Source organism: Lygodium microphyllum, chromosome 1 (genome assembly GCF_053477565.2).
Source record: "Lygodium microphyllum isolate KBCC chromosome 1, Lygodium_microphyllum_v1.1.10, whole genome shotgun sequence".
NCBI lineage: Eukaryota > Viridiplantae > Streptophyta > Polypodiopsida > Schizaeales > Lygodiaceae > Lygodium > Lygodium microphyllum.
The window spans coordinates 55254635-55271747 of NC_141135.1; the positions used below are offsets into that span (position 1 = coordinate 55254635).

The window sequence follows — 17113 nt, forward strand, 5'->3', positions numbered from 1 at the left end:
TGGATTTTTTTGAACTGCAACCATTCTCTCCCTACTCTTGGGTATTGGATGCTTCAATTTTTCACTCTCCACTGTCGAAGGGTTTTCGAAAGCAAAGTCGCGACCACGGAGGACTTTGAATAATATCAGGATAGGAGGTTAATAATCAACTTCATCTGAATGGAAATCGCTCCAATAGATCAGCTTGCTCCAGCACCAGACATCACATAAAAAATCGAATTAAATTACGAGTCTTTTCTCCTTTCTTCTTCCTTATTTATATTTTTCACAGGATTTTGAGAAAACAGAGACAACGAGTAAGGAAATGCTTCGTTGTCTAGGATAACCCGGGTTTGAATATCATTACTGGTTATTATGTTTCCAATAGTTAGCAAAGTACTCAGGAGAACAGTGGTAACTCTTGCTGATTATCTTTACTTTGACACATCCTAGGCATTGAAGGGTAGCTGGCTTTGAAGAGTGCACATTACAGACTGTAATCCTTCTATCACTTTGAATTTGAACCACACATATTTGAGATAAATTCCAGTCACAGGTGTTGTTTCAGGGACATTGTCTGGAGTAATGGAGCCATCTGACAGTGCAAGAGAACATTGGGAATCAGCTCATAACCCACAATAGGAATCTCTAAGGGCAGGTGCATTCGCAGTACATTCAGCATACTTCCCACTCCCTTAACCGTGTAAACCTGTAAATTTCTGTGGCTGAAAATAGCAATGCCTTCATCTGGTTATCTTGACCAGCAATATCACGCATTGATTCATATACAAACTTGTGCCTTATGTGTGAGGAGCTGGAGGTAGAGCTGAAGATAAAATTGAGAAAGGCTGTTGGAAACATCCGCTATCAGAAGACTACCACACTGTTCAATTCAGCAGGCAGCAGCTGTCCTACAGGCTTCAAAATCGCAACTTGGAGAAAAACCACCTGTTCTTCCCCGTTTTGAATCTCTCTTCAAATATTTCCTTGGTCTCCTTTCTTGTTTCAACTCTCTTAGCCTTAGTCTCGAGCTTTTCAGCAGTAACAACAGTCTTAAGAACAACGTCAAGAGTGTACCTAGTTGGCATAATGTGGTTGTAGTTGACAAGTTTGATAAAAGGCTTCAAGCGAGACCTCTTGGCAATCTTCTTCTGAGAAGCCTTCTTTATCACCTTCCGGGGGTACGTGTCGATGCCTGCAACTAGAGCATGGCCATAAGAGCGGCTCTGCGTGTCATCGTTGTAGTTCTTGATGATGACAGCCTTCCGACCTGTGTAGCGGCCCTGCAGGATGACCACCACCTTGTTGGGCTTCAGGAACTTCCCCCCCCTTAGTTGCAAGTTTCCATCAACTTCCTCCTCAATGAAGTCTCCTCTTCAATTTCTCTACACGCCGGTGATAAATGATAACTTAACCACAATAATGTCATGTTTCCTCCCTTCAGCTTCATCTCGGCTTCATCCACGCCTTTGTCATCCTGTTCCCAACCTTCGTTTCAGGAGAGTTCACCAGTTTCCTTGTCATTGAAGCTACATCGCCTCTGTCGGCTCTCCCATTAGCTTCGTCGTGGTCTCAGATTCTCAGATTCTTGTCTTTTGTAGCAGCTTAGTCCTCACCTTCGTCCAACGATTGACTGTCCGCCATCTTCAGTAGGTCTTCGCCTCATCGTCTGCCATATGCACCCCCGTCACCTCCTTCTTTGTCTTATTCTTTAGCTGCACCATGGCCTCTTTGTCTTCTGCATCTCCTTCTGCTACGGTGCTCACAATCCGATAGCTCCGTCCATGGCGTTCCTCCCCCTATTTTCTTTCCTCATTCGTCTATTTTCCCTCTCTCTCGATTCAAAAAAAGCTCTTCCTTTTTTCCCCTTAAAAAAACCTCTTTTTCCTTCCTTTTTGTTCCACACGCCTTATATTTAGCACAGCACCAATCAATAGACCACCTGCACTTCTCCCATGGATACATAACTTGTCCTTAACACCAAAATTGTGGGCCAATAGGTGTTCTGCTGAGGCAATAAAGTCAATAAACGTGTTTCTTCTTTTTCAATAGCTTCCCGTCTTCATACCATTTTCCTCCCATCTCTCCCCCTCCGCGTATATGTGCAACAGCATACACAAATCCTCTATCAATCAGCGCTAATCTATTTGATCAAAATTCTCGCTCAATTGGATACTCATATGATCCATAACCATACAACAGCATGGAATCTGTACCATCTAGTTTCACAAGATCCTTCCTGTAGAGAATAGAAATTGGTAGTTTTGTTCTATCAACTGCCGTTGCCCATTCACGAGTTGTCACATAATTCATACATGTCCACAAGCATGTCATCAACAATAGAGTCTCTTTCTAGGCCCCTTAGGATGATCTCAGCATGTATCTCTTGGCCCATTGGGAATGCTCCTATGCTGCCACAGCTTTCAAACGAACCCTTGGTCACAATCAAAGTGGTCCATGTAATTGCATCTCAAGTTACCAGTCTACCAAAATTCCTTATTCTTCTCCGTCTTCGGCATAGAATGAAAGAGCAAACATAATAACTAAATATGTACAAAGTATCAAATCACACACACGACTTTTAGGTGATTTTCACATCTCGAATGCGCAGCAGTACGACATCCACCCCCTCTAATCCTGCGCATCCTCCGGATGGGCCAACTACCCATGATCATTGACATCAAGATCCACAAACAGATCAATCTCTTCGTTATGCATTTCCGGTAGATCAACAAGATTATCTGTTATATCATGTGTCTCTTCCATTGGAGTTTCTTGTCGTTGCTCTTCTCTTGAAAATTCTTCCAATGCATAATCCTCATTATCTCTTTTCTTGAAAATCTTGATTCTTTTTCCAGCAATAGGCACTCTAAGCACTGTCCCATCCAATTCAGTCAGCTCATATGTTGCATTATCAAAGACATGTCTGACTATGTATGGCCCAAACCATCTTTTCACCATCTTCCGAAGTGCAGTATGCTGATTTTCAAGGCTGCTATCAAAGACCAATACCCAATCTCCCTCTTCTATTGATCTAGGCCGCAAGCGATGCCTGCTGTCAAACCTATCCTTGTTCCTTAGTCTAGCAACCTTCAACCTGTCAATAGCTAGCTGAATATCCTCTGGTCTCCTCTCCAACTATCGAATCCAAAGAGCTAAGAGCTCTTCTCTCATCAAATCCTCCTGCCAAGGTAAAACTGACCAAGTCAAAGCACAAGTCGGCATAACAGGTTTTTGACCATACATCAACTCTGCAATCATATATCCTGTGGTAACACTATGAGTCGTACGATCAGCCCATAAAGCAAATGGTAGAAGTCTTGGCCATTCTCCAATCCGTCCTCTGCATGCTTTGGCTAATGCTTTCACTATCGGCGGATGCCCTCTTTCACTCTTTCCATTTCCCTCTGGATTATATGCTGTGGTTAGAGCCAACTTGATTCCTAGCTGAGAGAAAAACTCCCTAGCTTCATCTGCATCCAATTCACCACGATCCGCAGTGATCTTACCCACACAACCATACCTGCAGAAAATTTCCTCCAATAAGAATTTACACACTGCACTAGTGGTCTTCGTTCTCAAAGATCTGCCCTCAACATGATTGGTAAGATCCTCTCTAGCCAAAACAATGTACCCCATCTGCCATAGACCCATAGGCATGGTAACCAAATCAACTACCCACTTATAATGAATGCATAGTGGATAGATCGGATGAAGCTCATCTCGATGACGCACTACTGAATACATCTGGCAGTCTCTGCAAGTCTCAACAAAATGAGAAACATCTCTATACATGCCTTTCCACCAATATTTCTCCTTGATTTTCTCATAAGTAGCCCATACTCCTCTATGACCAGCCCAAGGACTCTCATGAAACTCCCTCATCACCTGTAACTGTGTCCCTCTATCGCAGACAACCCGCAAAGGTAATCCGCCTCTTTTCTTCGGATGCTTCCAAAGAAATCCATCCTTGAGAAAATAACCATAGGCTTTCCTTCTGATCTTCTTGAACTCTTCATCTGTCCATTCATCTCTTTTGCTTAATGTACTAAGGTACCTGCCAATCTGCAACCAATCTCCAACATAGAGTTCTTCTGTGAAAGCCACAATATCATAGACATGACAAACATGATCAACCATAGTGGCTGAAATTTCTGCATCATCCTCTTCTGCAAGTAGAGTCTCCTCATCATCATATCTGGCTCTAGACAACATATCTGCCACTGGATTATCCTTCCCTGCTATGTGTTTAAATTCCGGATTTAATGACTTGATATATGCAATCCATCTCAACATAGCTATATCCAGAGTAGAGCAACTCGTGATCATACCAATCAATGGCAAGCAATCTGTCTCTACCACAACTGAAGCTCCAATAAAGTACTCCTTGTCACATTTAAGAGCTGTGACAATCCCCAATAACTCTCTCTTGATTTGCGGATATCTCCTCTGTCTCTCGTTTAGGACTTTTGCCCCAAACCGAATAGCATACCTATTTCCATCTGCATCATCTTGACCCACAGCCCAACCTATGCCAATTGGACTAGTGTCAACTGTCAATACAATAGGCCTTTCACAATTATAATCCGCTTTCCTGAGAGTAGGAGCATTCTGCAATAACTTCTTTAATTTCCACATGGCTCTAGTGTGGCTCTCATCCCAATAGAATTTCTGCCCCTTTCGAAGCAGCTGATACAAACAATCTGCTATGTGTGCAAAATGAGGTATCCAAATCATATAAAACACACAAGCACCAATGAATCTCTGTACCTCTGAAGTAGTAGAACAATACTTTGCAATCTTGCCTATAGCATTCACCTTATCAGGTGAGGGTTTCCTGCCATAATATCCACACATATGCCCAACAATGACAACCTCATTCACTCCAAAAACAGATTTTTGCCCTGAAAGTGTCAAGTTTTCTTCTTCTAACCTGGCCAAAATCTTCTCACATGTTGAAATATGATCAGCCACAAAGTATCTGCATCCCTGCTCATTTAGGCTCTCATTCTTCTCTTCTTCTGCACACCCCTTAATGGGCACATCATCTAAGAAAGGCATAGTAAGCTGAGGTATGTAATCACGAAGGACCTTATGTATGGCATTCATCATATGCGCAACAGAATTAGTGGCACCTTGAGGCAAGGTACACATCCTGACAAGCCCAATAGGAGTTCTCATGGTGGTTATGTCCCTGCTTTCCAAAGCCAGCTGAAACTGATCATATCCTGAATACAAATCACCCAAAGAATAGATGGCACGTCCAGCAAATGCCTCTGCAAACTCATCCACAACTGGACCTATACCAACATTCCTGATAGTAACTCTGTTCACTGGCTGCATGTCCTGAATAAATCGGAGAGTACCATTCTTCTTTGGAACTGTAAACCACTTGTTTGAGTATGGTGCAGATGAAGGCTCAAGGATTTCCATCCTGATTTTCTCATTCAATAAATCAATCAGCTTTGGCAAGTGTGCTTTAGGCACTGGAATAGGTCGGAGATTCCATGGGATATGAGGAATAGTAAAAATGACCATAGGAGCAACAATATCAGGATTCACACATCCAATCTCATGTGGGAAAAAAGCAAATCCCCTTCCATGTTGCTTAAGCATATCCTGAAAGCATTGCTTCTCTATGGGTAACAAGAAATCACCATTTTCAATTTTCAATTCAGCAAGAGTCTCTGCTGAAAATTTATGACCAATATGCTCCGGATTCCTCAAAATTTGTTGTTTAGCAGCCTTCTCTATTTGCTGATCACTGTCAGGTGGAAGCGGTACAACAACCGGCTTCACCTTCTTATCCACAGTTTTGTATTTCGTGTCAACCCTGGCTTCATTATGCTCTTCTGCATTACATAAACCTTGCTGTAAATCAGCAATTCTGCACTCCAATGGCTGAATATTCTCAGCCCTCTGCTCTATGGATTGCATAGGAACAGCCCCAAACTCTGAACGCTGAAATATCTCAGCAGTAAACTCTGTTGGCTGAAAGTTTTCAGCCCTCTGTCTCTCTGAAAGCTGTTCATAACCAGCTGGAAACTCTGTTTGCTGAATTTCTTCAGCACTCAACACTCTTTGCTGAGTTACCTCAGCCTCTGACTCAATCTGTGACATAAAATCTGCAATTTCATGAAACATGTCCAGGGACTGCACTAATACATTACCGTGACAATTCAGCATATCAGTTTTCAGCATATCTCCCATCTCTCTCATCGTATCTGCACAAATCACACTGTCATACATCCCATCTATGTGCTCATCATCCTCCAAAATTTTTGCATTTTTCAAATTTTTCTCCTTCCTGCATATATACTGCCTGGCAGCTCTAGGCAACCTAGAAGTCTTCTGATAACTCATTGAACTGTTTGCTGAAATCCCAACATAACCGGAGGAGAAAACACTGCTGCCAGGAGGCGAGAACTCCAATCTCCTCTCCTCTGTACCACTGTCGTCTCGCGAAACGGCGGTACCTAATGAAAACCCGAATCTCTCACAGGGGGCAAAGGTGCATCTCTGAGAGTATCTCTGTTTCTAACATGGTTCACACATACAGTCATAAACTGAACTGCTCTCATACCATCTTTACTGCGAATCCGTGCATAAGCAGATCCATCATCCATGACCTTTGTTTAAATGCGCATCTCTGTAATGAATGGCTGACCAAGAATTATGGGATAAGAGCATGAATCCTGCACAAAGAAATGAAAATCCTCCTCTACATCACCAATAGAAACCCTGACACTAGGACAGGCAGCATACAAATCACCTGCAGTGTTATTGGCGGCTCTCATACGCCATCCATGCTCTACATCCATAGGCCATCTGTTACTCTCATAAACTCCACGAACTATGAGATTAATCTCTGAACCATGATCAACCAATGCAACATAAGGCACCTGTTTCTCTCCAATCTTTACCATCGTCTCTGTAGTTGCCCTAGCCCAATGGCTCCGCGAAAAGTGACTACGCAGTATCATGACATGCTCATCAATTTCAGCATAATGCATAGGCTGAACCCTCTTCTCTACCTGCGGAAAAACAGAAGCATTATCAACCATAACCTCATCCTCATCCTCATCCAACTCCCCAATCAAAACTCCCTGTGTATCAGTGGTAGACAATGCATGTCTTTTCCTCTTCAAGACCTCCTGAAACTGATCCTAAAACTCTCTTTTTGAGATGCCCAAAATCTCAGAAATAGTGAAAGTCACCTCACTGCCAAGTATCTTATCATTAAAGATTTTCTTCATGTCTGTAGATGTCTCAATATCGGACATCAATCTGAATCCTGGCTGCTTTCTCTCTCTAGGGTCTTGCCTCTTTTCTCTCTTTTGAGCATCCTCCATCTGTTGATCTGGCCCTGGTCTTGAAGACAGTCCTGCAGTAGGTGGAGTAACAAACTCACCCCCTCTAGTCTTCTTAGCTGCACTTGGATTTTCTTCATCTCTCTTACGCTTCTCCTCAACAAGTACATCTGCACCATGAGACTTAGCCAAATAAGCATAAATAGAATACCTGTCAACAGGCGAGTCCAAACCTGTCTCTGATCTGATGCTAGAGCCTGCACTAGTCAAAACAGTTTGCTGAATTTTTCCCTTGTTTGCAGTCTCCATAGCATATGTCCATAGTGCTGACTGAGTCTCTGAACCCTTCTCAATCTGAACTCCATATGCAGAAGCATCACCTCTAGATGTCACATAAAAGTACGTGTAGCCATGTCCTCCACTAACTTCTTCATTCCACCTTTACCAAAGTTGGTAGCAAGTGGAGCTCCTGTCTCAGTCAACCAAATCTTACCATCTTGCCCCCAATATACCAAATTCTGCCTTCTTGCATCCTGAAAAGAATCACAATCCCTGCAATGCTGATGGTCCATACTATCACACCAAATACATCTCCGATCTCTCCTAGGTGCACTAGGAGCACTCCTAGGTGCAGTAGGAGCACTAGAAGAAGTAGCAGGCGCAGTCGAAGCAAACTGCTCCTTCAACTTACCCACCAACTCCGATTTGATTGACTCCAGTGTCAAATCTGTGATGCCTTTGATTATGTCATCAAGAGAAGTAGGTACCGATGGAGTGGATGGTTTTGGAGCAAAAGGTGTAGGCATCGGTCGTGGAACAGGAGGAATAGGTGGAGTGGCAACAGTAGGCACTGGCATAGGCCAAGAAATTGGCTGAGGAGGAGAAGAAATAACAGGGATAGAAGTAGTCATAGGAGCTGATGATGGTGTAGGTGTCATGGAACCATTCTGTAGGCGAGTCTTCCATATCCTCCTCTTGGTCAAAGTCGAGACTGCATCCTGAGCATCCTGCCAATCACTTTTAAGACCCATAGGCTTCGTGCGATCTTCAAGAAGCTCACCCAATTCTTCTTGAAGAGCAGGATCTGCAGCTTGCAAGAAAAGCTCAACTTTTTCAACATCCAATGCTCTTTGTTCAATGGCATCAAGCTGACTATACCTTTCCTCGAATTCTCGAATCAACTCCGAAGCAGCGAGACCTTTGTTTGGCATGTAGACCCACTCTCGGAATGACCGCCGAGTAGCCATACCAAAGTCCTCAAGGAAGTATTCTTCTTTCAAGGCCTTCTTAAAATCTTGCCAATGTGTATTTTGAATAAAAAGATCAGTCACTTTTGTCCTCAAAGCAGGTGTGACAAGACGAAGGAAGTACTTACTCATAAGTCCAGCAGGAACTCCAAAAAACCCCATCTTGATCTCATATGTCTTCAAATATGCTGAAACATTACGGCCGTCAAATAACTTCTTCTCACTCTCAACTGCTTCAATAGCCTTAGTCGCGCTGTTTGCATTCTCCTGCTCCGAATAGAGTTGCCTTTGCAGGGACAACTGCTGTTGATGCAATTGTTGCTGCTGCTGCATATACAATTGTGTTTGCTGATTTTGGAGCTGCATATACATGGACATATTCTGCAAAATCTACTTTAGATCCTCCGTTGAAGTACTTGACGCAGCAGTCATAGATGGAGCTGAAGTAGACGCAGCTGGAACTGTAGAAGAAGCTGAAATAGAGGCTGAAGTATCTCCCATCCTGAAATTTCTGCGACGCTTTCACGTCAGGTTCACCAAAGATGTCGAAGGGTTTCGAAAGCAAAGTCGCGACCACGGAGGACTTTGAATAATATCAGGATAGGAGGTTAATAATCAACTTCATCTGAATGGAAATCGCTCCAATAGATCAGCTTGCTCCAGCACCAGACATCACATAAAAAATCGAATTAAATTACGAGTCTTTTCTCATTTCTTCTTCCTTCTTTATATTTTTCACACGATTTTGAGAAAACAGAGACAACGAGCAAGGAAGTGCTTCGTTGTCTAGGATAACCTGGGTCTGAATATCATTACTGGTTACTATATTTCCAATAGTTAGCAAAGTACTCAGGAGAACAGTGGTAACTCTTGCTGATTATCTTTACTTTGACACATCCTAGGAATTGAAGGGTAGTTAGCTTTGAAGAGTGCACATTACAGACTGTAATCCTTCTATCACTTTGAATTTGAACCACACATATTTGAGATAAATCCCAGTCACAGGTGCTGTTTCAGGGACATTGTCTGGAGTAATGGAGCCATCTGACAGTGCAAGAGAACATTTGGAATCAGCTCATAACCCACAATAGGAATCTCTGAGGGCAGGTGCATTCACAGTACATTCAACAAGTACATTCAGCATACTTCCCACTCCCTTAACCATGTAAACCTGTAAATTTCTGTGGCTGAAAATAGCAATGCCTTCATCTGGTTATCTTGACCAGCAATATCACACATTGATTCATATACAAACTTGTGCCTTCTGTGTGAGGAGCTGGAGGTAGAGCTGAAGATAAAATTGAGAAAGGCTGTTGGAAACATCCGCTATCAGAAGACTACCACACTGTTCAATTCAGCAGGCAGCAGCTGTCCTACAGGCTTCAAAATCGCAACTTGGAGAAAAACCACCTGTTCTTCCCCGTTTTGAATCTCTCTTCAAATATTGCCTTGGTCTCCTTTCTTATTTCAACTCTCTTAGCCTTAGTCTCGAGCTTTTCAGCAGTAACAACAGTCTTAAGAACAACGTCAAGAGTGTACCTAGTTGGCATAATGTGGTTGTAGTTGACAAGTTTGATAAAAGGCTTCAAGCGAGACCTCTTGGCAATCTTCTTCTGAGAAGCCTTCTTTATCACCTTCCGGGGGTACCTGTCGATGCCTGCAACCAGAGCATGGCCATAAGAGCGGCTCTGCGTGTCATCGTCGTAGTTCTTGATGATGACAGCCTTCCGACCTGCATAGCGGCCCTGCAGGATGACCACCACCTTGTTGGGCTTCAAGAACTTCCCCCCCCTCAGTTGCAGGTTTCCATCAACTTCCTCCTCAATGAAGTCTCCTCTTCAATTTCTCTACACGCCAGTGATAAATGATAACTTAACCACAATAATGTCGTGTTTCCTCCCTTCGGCTTCATCTCGGCTTCATCCACGCCTTTGTCATCCCGTTCCCAGCCTTCGTCTCAGGAGAGTTCACCAGTTTCCTTGTCATTGAAGCTACATCGCCTCTGTCGGCTCTCCCATTAGCTTCGTCGTGGTCTCAGATTCTCAGATTCTCGTCTTTTGTAGCAGCTTAGTCCTCACCTTCGTCCGCGATTGACTGTCCGCCATCTTCAGTAGGTCTTCGCCTCATCGTCTGCCATATGAGCCCCCGTCACCTCCTTCTTCGTCTTATTCTTTAGCTGCACCATGGCCTCTTTGTCTTCTGCATCTCCTTCTGCTACGGTGCTCACAATCCGATAGCTCCGTCCATGGCATTCCTCCCCCTATTTTCTTTCCTCATTCGTCTATTTTCCCTCTCTCTCGATTCAAAAAAAGATCTTCCTTTTTTCCCCTTTAAAAAAACCTCTTTTTCCTTCCTTTTTGTTCCACACGCCTCATATTTAGCACAGCACCAATCAACAGACCACCTGCACTTCTCCCATGGATACATAACTTGTCCTTAGCACCAAAATTGTGGGCCAATAGCTGTTCTGCTGAGGCAATAAAGTCAATAAAAGTGTTCTTCTTTTTCAATAGCTTCCCGTCTTCATACCATTTTCCTCCCATCTCTCCCCCCTCCGCGTATGTGTGCAACAGCATACACAAATCCTCTATCAATCAGCGCTAATCTATTTGATCAAAATTCTGGCTCAATTGGATACTCATATGATCCATAACCATACAACAGCATGGAATCTGTACCATCTAGTTTCACAAGATCCTTCCTGTAGAGAATAGAAATTGGTAGTTTTGTTCTATCAACTGCCGTTGCCCATTCACGAGTTGTCACATAATTCATACATGTCCACAAGCATGTCATCAACAACAGAGTCTCTTTCTAGGCCCCTTAGGATGATCTCAGCATGTATCTCTTGGCCCATTGGGAATGCTCCTATGCTGCCACAGCTTTCAAACGAACCCTTGGTCACAATCAAAGTGGTCCATGTAATTGCATCTCAAGTTACCAGTCTACCAAAATTCCTTATTCTTCTCCGTCTTCGACATAGAATGAAAGAGCAAACATAACAACTAAATATGTACAAAGTATCAAATCACACACACGACTTTTAGGTGGTTTTCACACCTCGAATGCGCAGCAATACGACACCGCTCCGATCTGCACAAGAAATGGTGTACTATTTAGCAAGATAAAAAATCAAAATTTCTCTCTTATTTCTCTCTCCTCCTTGTTCTGTTCATATGGTTGTTTAAAAGAGAGAGAGAGGGAGGGAGGACTGATTTGATGAACCAGTGATGAAAGATGGTTCAAAAGCATAATGAAAAGTAGACTAAGTGATTTGGAAGTGTCAACGGCTAGGAAATTGCATCACTAACTTCATTTTTCGGTACATTAACATGACCAATGCGTTTATGCCAGATATCAATATCTGCAACTACACCGGTCCCATGTGCAAACATTGCTGCACTAAATTCAGACATGTCTGCATCCAACGTAAACATTCTTCCCTTCTTCTTTCCTTTTGCTATTAAGCGACCTTTATTTTTCATATCCTCAACAAAGCATCCATAAGGATTAAATCTGACCTGCAAGCCTTGCTCAACCATTTGACCAACAGAAACCAGATTCTTGGTGATATTCGGGACATGAAATACATCGGACAGGTATTTCTTTTTCCCATCCTGCATAGACAAAGGAATTTTTCCAATCTGCAGAATAGGATGTGTAGTATCACCAGCAGTCTCCACAAATCCTGGTTTTTCCATTTTCCTTGCATCCTCCATCCATTCTACATGACCTGTCATGTGGTTTGATGCACCTGAGTCAACATACCACACATCGTTGCTTTCTTCTGCACTTGTCACAAACTTGGCCATGTCCTGCACCATAAACAAATGCTCATTTCTGTCATCACCCTGTCTACTAGAAGATGCATAATTTCCTTGTTGCAATTTTCCATTCATGATGTCATTCTGCTTTTTATAGCAGTCTTTAGCCATATGACCCATTTTACCACAGTAGTAGCATTCAACATTGCTGTTTGCATTTTGGCCTCTTTGCCATCCACCACGACCTCTTTGGCTCCCCCTACCTCTAGAGTTACCACGTCCTCCTCCATAGGACTGGTTTTCTTGAGTTTGCTGCATATTCTGATTTCTACCATGGCCTCCAAATTGGCCTCCTCTATCTCTGCCTCTACCTCTTCCAGCATTTGAGTAGAAGACAACTTCTTTTGAAGTTCCTCCTGAAGAAGATGCACCACCATTTCTCTGCTCCTCGGAAATTAGAAGAGCAATCAACTCCTCAAAATCAGGAAATCTTTCACGGACGGAAATGGATGTTCGGAACTGTGCATAATCCTTTCCTAGACCATTCAAGGTCACAGAAACTAAATCATCATCTTCCACTGGTGACCCAATGGAAGCAAGTGCATCTGGAATCTTCTTCACCTTCATGTGGTAGTCATTGATGCTCATACTTTCTCTTTGCACATTGTGCAACTCTTGCTTGAGCTGCATTTTCCTGGCTTGCGTATTTGTGCTATACATTTTTGACAAAGTATCCCATGCCTCCTTTGGCATACTTGCATCTTGAATATGCACAATCATAGAGTCTAAAATGCTGATAGACAGCTAGTACATAACTTTTTCCTGGCTCTCTCATGCCATGCTTTAAATGCCTGCATTTGCTGTTGATTGGGAACATCAGGAAGAACTGGTTCTTCTTCATTTCTTGCAACGAATTCCCAATATCCTTTTTCCATAAGGAAATTTGTCATTCTGAACTTGCATGCTTGGAAGTTGTTTTTGTTAAGCTTTTCAGTGGCAATCTGTGAAAGAGAATTAGACGCCATTATAGAACACTGCAAAAAATTCTGTTACTGCAAAGAACACAGCTTCAGCCTCACAAGGGCAAATCTGCAAAACTGACGAAAGTGGTATTTGACCACACAGTCACTTCCTAGTGACGATTTTGCATCAACAGGCAACAAGGATGATTCTGTAACTCCCAATGTCTCTGCGCACAGGCATACGATGCAATTTCTACAGTAACTTTTCACCGACCTGTAGAACAGTGGTCGCACAGCATAAAACAGGGCCTTTTCCTGAGTGCATGCAGAAAACTTCCGCCTCCAAAACAGGCCCCGAAATGGCCTCAAATCAAAAAATAGAGCAACCAAGGGCTAAAACCCTCTCCCGCAACATATATTGCCCTCTTTCTACACCGCGAAGGGCGTTTCAATCTCAGACAATGCACTCTTGCACTTTCCGGTTGTGCTATCTGCAGAGACTTGATCCCAAAATAGAAAAATGAAAGCAACATTGGTCCTCTTACCAGAACATCGCGAGCTCCTTACCACGAACAAGGCTCTGATACCATGTCAAGATTTTGGGAGAGAAGAAAGGAGTCTCACTTGTAGCTTTCTTGCTTGCACAATGGGGGAATACACACAAAGGTGGAGGCTGAAAACAATTTTCCTCTTCTTAGTTGTGTAAGCCAAAAAGAACACAAGTACATAGAAATAGAAGAACCCTATATATGGGTCTCAAAACCAAACTCAACTAACTAAGGTGGCATACTAACTGAGCCACAAACTAGAGTAGATAAGGATAGCTATTATCTAGCTATTATTCATGGGCGGTGCACCAACTGCATCTACAGCTAACAAGTCGGTGATATAAATGCACAACGGTCACCCTGGCATGTCACGAGTGGAGCTCGATATCTCAACATGGTGATCCATTCCAACTTTTTATCCTTCACAATCTAGCACTCATCAAGCTTGAGTACAAATATTAGGAGACTATCACATTCATCAATAGGAGTCACCTCAAATAATTGAATAGAGTATGACTGTAGGGCCTCCAAGTTGTAAAATATAATGTTGTATTTGTTGTAAACCATCACCTCCCCTCCTAATCCCAAGTGATACATATCTTGCATATGAAATAGGACTCCTAGGAGTTGTAGAGCTTGATCATGCACTTGTTTTTGCATTCTTTTGAGTGATGTTGGATTTGGCAATATCGATCCTTGCAACTTAGATTCCTTCATCTTCCTATAAATAGATTTGTAAATAGTTGTGTATCCCCTGCTAGATATACTTGCCCCATCAACAAAGCTTGCACATCACTTAAGCTAAGCTAACTCCCTCTCAAGAAAATCTCAATCTCGTATTTTGCAAGATTTTGGTGCATTGTATCCTTCAAAGATTGCTTTGATAGCTTTCTTATCTAGAAGCATTTTAAAGTGTTCAATTGATGTCTCCATGCTTGAAGTCATTTCTTCATTGGGTTGTATGATATCCCTATATTCACAATAAAAAATGTTCAGTTATCATAAATTATTTTACAAATACTTTATGAGATGATGAAAAAAGTAACAAAGAGCTTACTTACTTCAATGCATGTATTCTTTTCTTAATATCAATGCTTCATATCTTCATGTCTTGAACATTTTTCAAAGTTCCCTACATCATTTGCAAGCCCCTAATACTATTTCTTTAAGCCTCAATTGATCTCTCTGTTTCTCTAGCTCTAAAATAGTCTCCTTATTCTGCAGTAATTTGTGCTTACATTGCTCTCATGTTTGCCTCAAAGAGGCATTCTCCTTCTCTAAAGAATCTCTTTCTAACTTATGTCAATTGGTAATGGCATCCAAATGTTGAGTGTATCCTAAGATGCCATTATAATCATTTCCAAATAAGCTTACTAAGGATGTGATATCCCTGAATGGAGGCACGAAGTTATGCAAAGGATCTTTTAGATACAGTTTCTCATCAGTCCATAGATCCATATTCCTCTTTCCTTGCATGGATGTAGAAGACATGAGAGAGAGGGTTTGTTTTTCTTACTTATTTGCTCATACTCGTGATCAAGCTCGACATGGAGGTTGTATGCCTCTCTCCTATATCTCTTTGATGATGATCCAGACACCACCATCTCCCTTTGCGATGTTGATTCCACCCCAATCATCTCCATTCATAGTGTCAATTTTGCCCTAGCCATCTCTGTTTGTGATATTGATTAAGCTTCATCCATCCTTATTTGTGATGTTTGTGAAGTTGTTTCAAAAACATGAGGGAGAATACATGAAAATATTCCATATGTAATGTGGCGGGCACAACTTAGGGCTTCATGTAGTCTTTTAGCTTATCTTTTGATAAAAAGAGACTATGTTATTGATTCCAATCGATTCATATACGAGCCATCAAGTTTTGAGCATCGGGCACTTAATTCCAAGAACTGACCTCTAAACCCTTAGTTAAGGCTAATTGACAACTTAAAGGGTACATATTTATTTGTTTATTTTGGAAAAAAAAATCTAGAAAATTTTGAATTTTTAGCAATTTTTATTGATTTTTAAATTACCTCTCTCTATGCTGAGGTGGAATTTCTTACAAGGCCCAAAGTTGAGTCCAAAATTCTCCTAATGGCAAGGATTGCAGGTTTGATTTAATGCAAAAGGTTGGTTTATAGAAGACTTTAATGATAAGTGCAGGTTGGTCACAAAAGAAAGTAGAGTTGATCGCATGTTCACTTTAGATGCTGGAATTCCTGCTATGAATGCTATGCTAAAGAAAAATGAGTAGTTGTAGATATTAAAATATGGCATAAACATATTGAATATGCAAATGTATAAATGTTGAAATTAATACAATCCAAAGGATTCATCATAGGGTTGCTTGCTTTGGAGTTATAGAATTTCATAAAGTGTGTGAAGCATGTTAGTTTGATAAGCATGCAAAACAACCTTTTTTGCATGACATAGACATGACTATAACTATACTTGATGTTGTGCATACAAATGTATAGGGACCTACACAGAACATATCTCTTAATGCCAGCAAATAGTTTGCCATGTTTATTAATGATTTTTCAAGAAAGCTATGGGTATATATTTTATGAAGGAAAAGATTGATATATTTGAGAACTTCAAAATTTTCAAGGCTATAGTTCATGGAATGACCCTTGAAGAATGCGTTACATGTAAGAAATAAAATGTGTCACACTTGAAAGTATTTGATTGTCTTGCTTATATTCATGTGCTCGATAAGCTGCGAAAGAAGCTTAATCCAAAGGTTGAAATTTTGTATTTTTATTGGATACTCTTTAGAGTACAAGGGGTATTGTTGTTATAACTCTGTTATAGGTGAGTTCAGAGTGAGCAGGGATGTTATTTTTATGAGATGAGCAGTTGGTATGCATCTAGTAGTGATGCATTAGCTGATGATGATGTTCATGATAGTTATGTGTAGAGAGAAAAGCAAGAATCATGGAACCTTAGTGGACTCGAAGCATCATCTAGTACTATATCTACAATTAGCCCTTGGTTTGGAGACTAAGAAGTAGCTCCATATCTTCAAGTGTATCTACAAGTATTGCAAGTAAAGATAAAGGAAAAAAGAAAGTCTATGATGATGGTAATGATGTATCTACTAGTCATTTGGGATTTAATGGAGATTCCTATGGTTTAGAGAGTGTGGATGATGAGCTTGTTTTCCTTCAAACAAGACACAAGTTTATAGAGAGCACATGGCAATGTAAAGGCTCCACTGAGTAATCTAGGGTACACAGGTCTAGCAAGGTTAAAATACTATTAAAATATTTGATTTTGAAGTTTATATAGATAACAATTATG

General features: G+C 41.5%; 2 protein-coding genes across 2 annotated transcripts; both read right to left on the reverse strand.

The window, feature by feature from the left end:
* Positions 1-895: 895 nt before the first annotated feature.
* LOC148041136 (large ribosomal subunit protein eL27-like) lies at positions 896-1645 on the reverse strand. Its single transcript, XM_087677802.1, has 2 exons — positions 1596-1645; positions 896-1353 (listed from the first exon to the last, which is right to left on the reverse strand). The coding sequence occupies exons 1-2, from the start codon at positions 1643-1645 to the stop codon at positions 900-902; spliced, it is 504 nt and encodes a 167-aa protein (XP_087533928.1). The 3' UTR covers positions 896-899.
* An 8273-nt stretch (positions 1646-9918) lies between these two features.
* On the reverse strand, positions 9919-11079 carry LOC148041137 (large ribosomal subunit protein eL27-like). Its single transcript, XM_087677933.1, has 2 exons — positions 10877-11079; positions 9919-10372 (listed from the first exon to the last, which is right to left on the reverse strand). The coding sequence occupies exons 1-2, from the start codon at positions 11077-11079 to the stop codon at positions 9919-9921; spliced, it is 657 nt and encodes a 218-aa protein (XP_087534059.1).
* Between the last annotated feature and the right edge of the window lie 6034 nt (positions 11080-17113).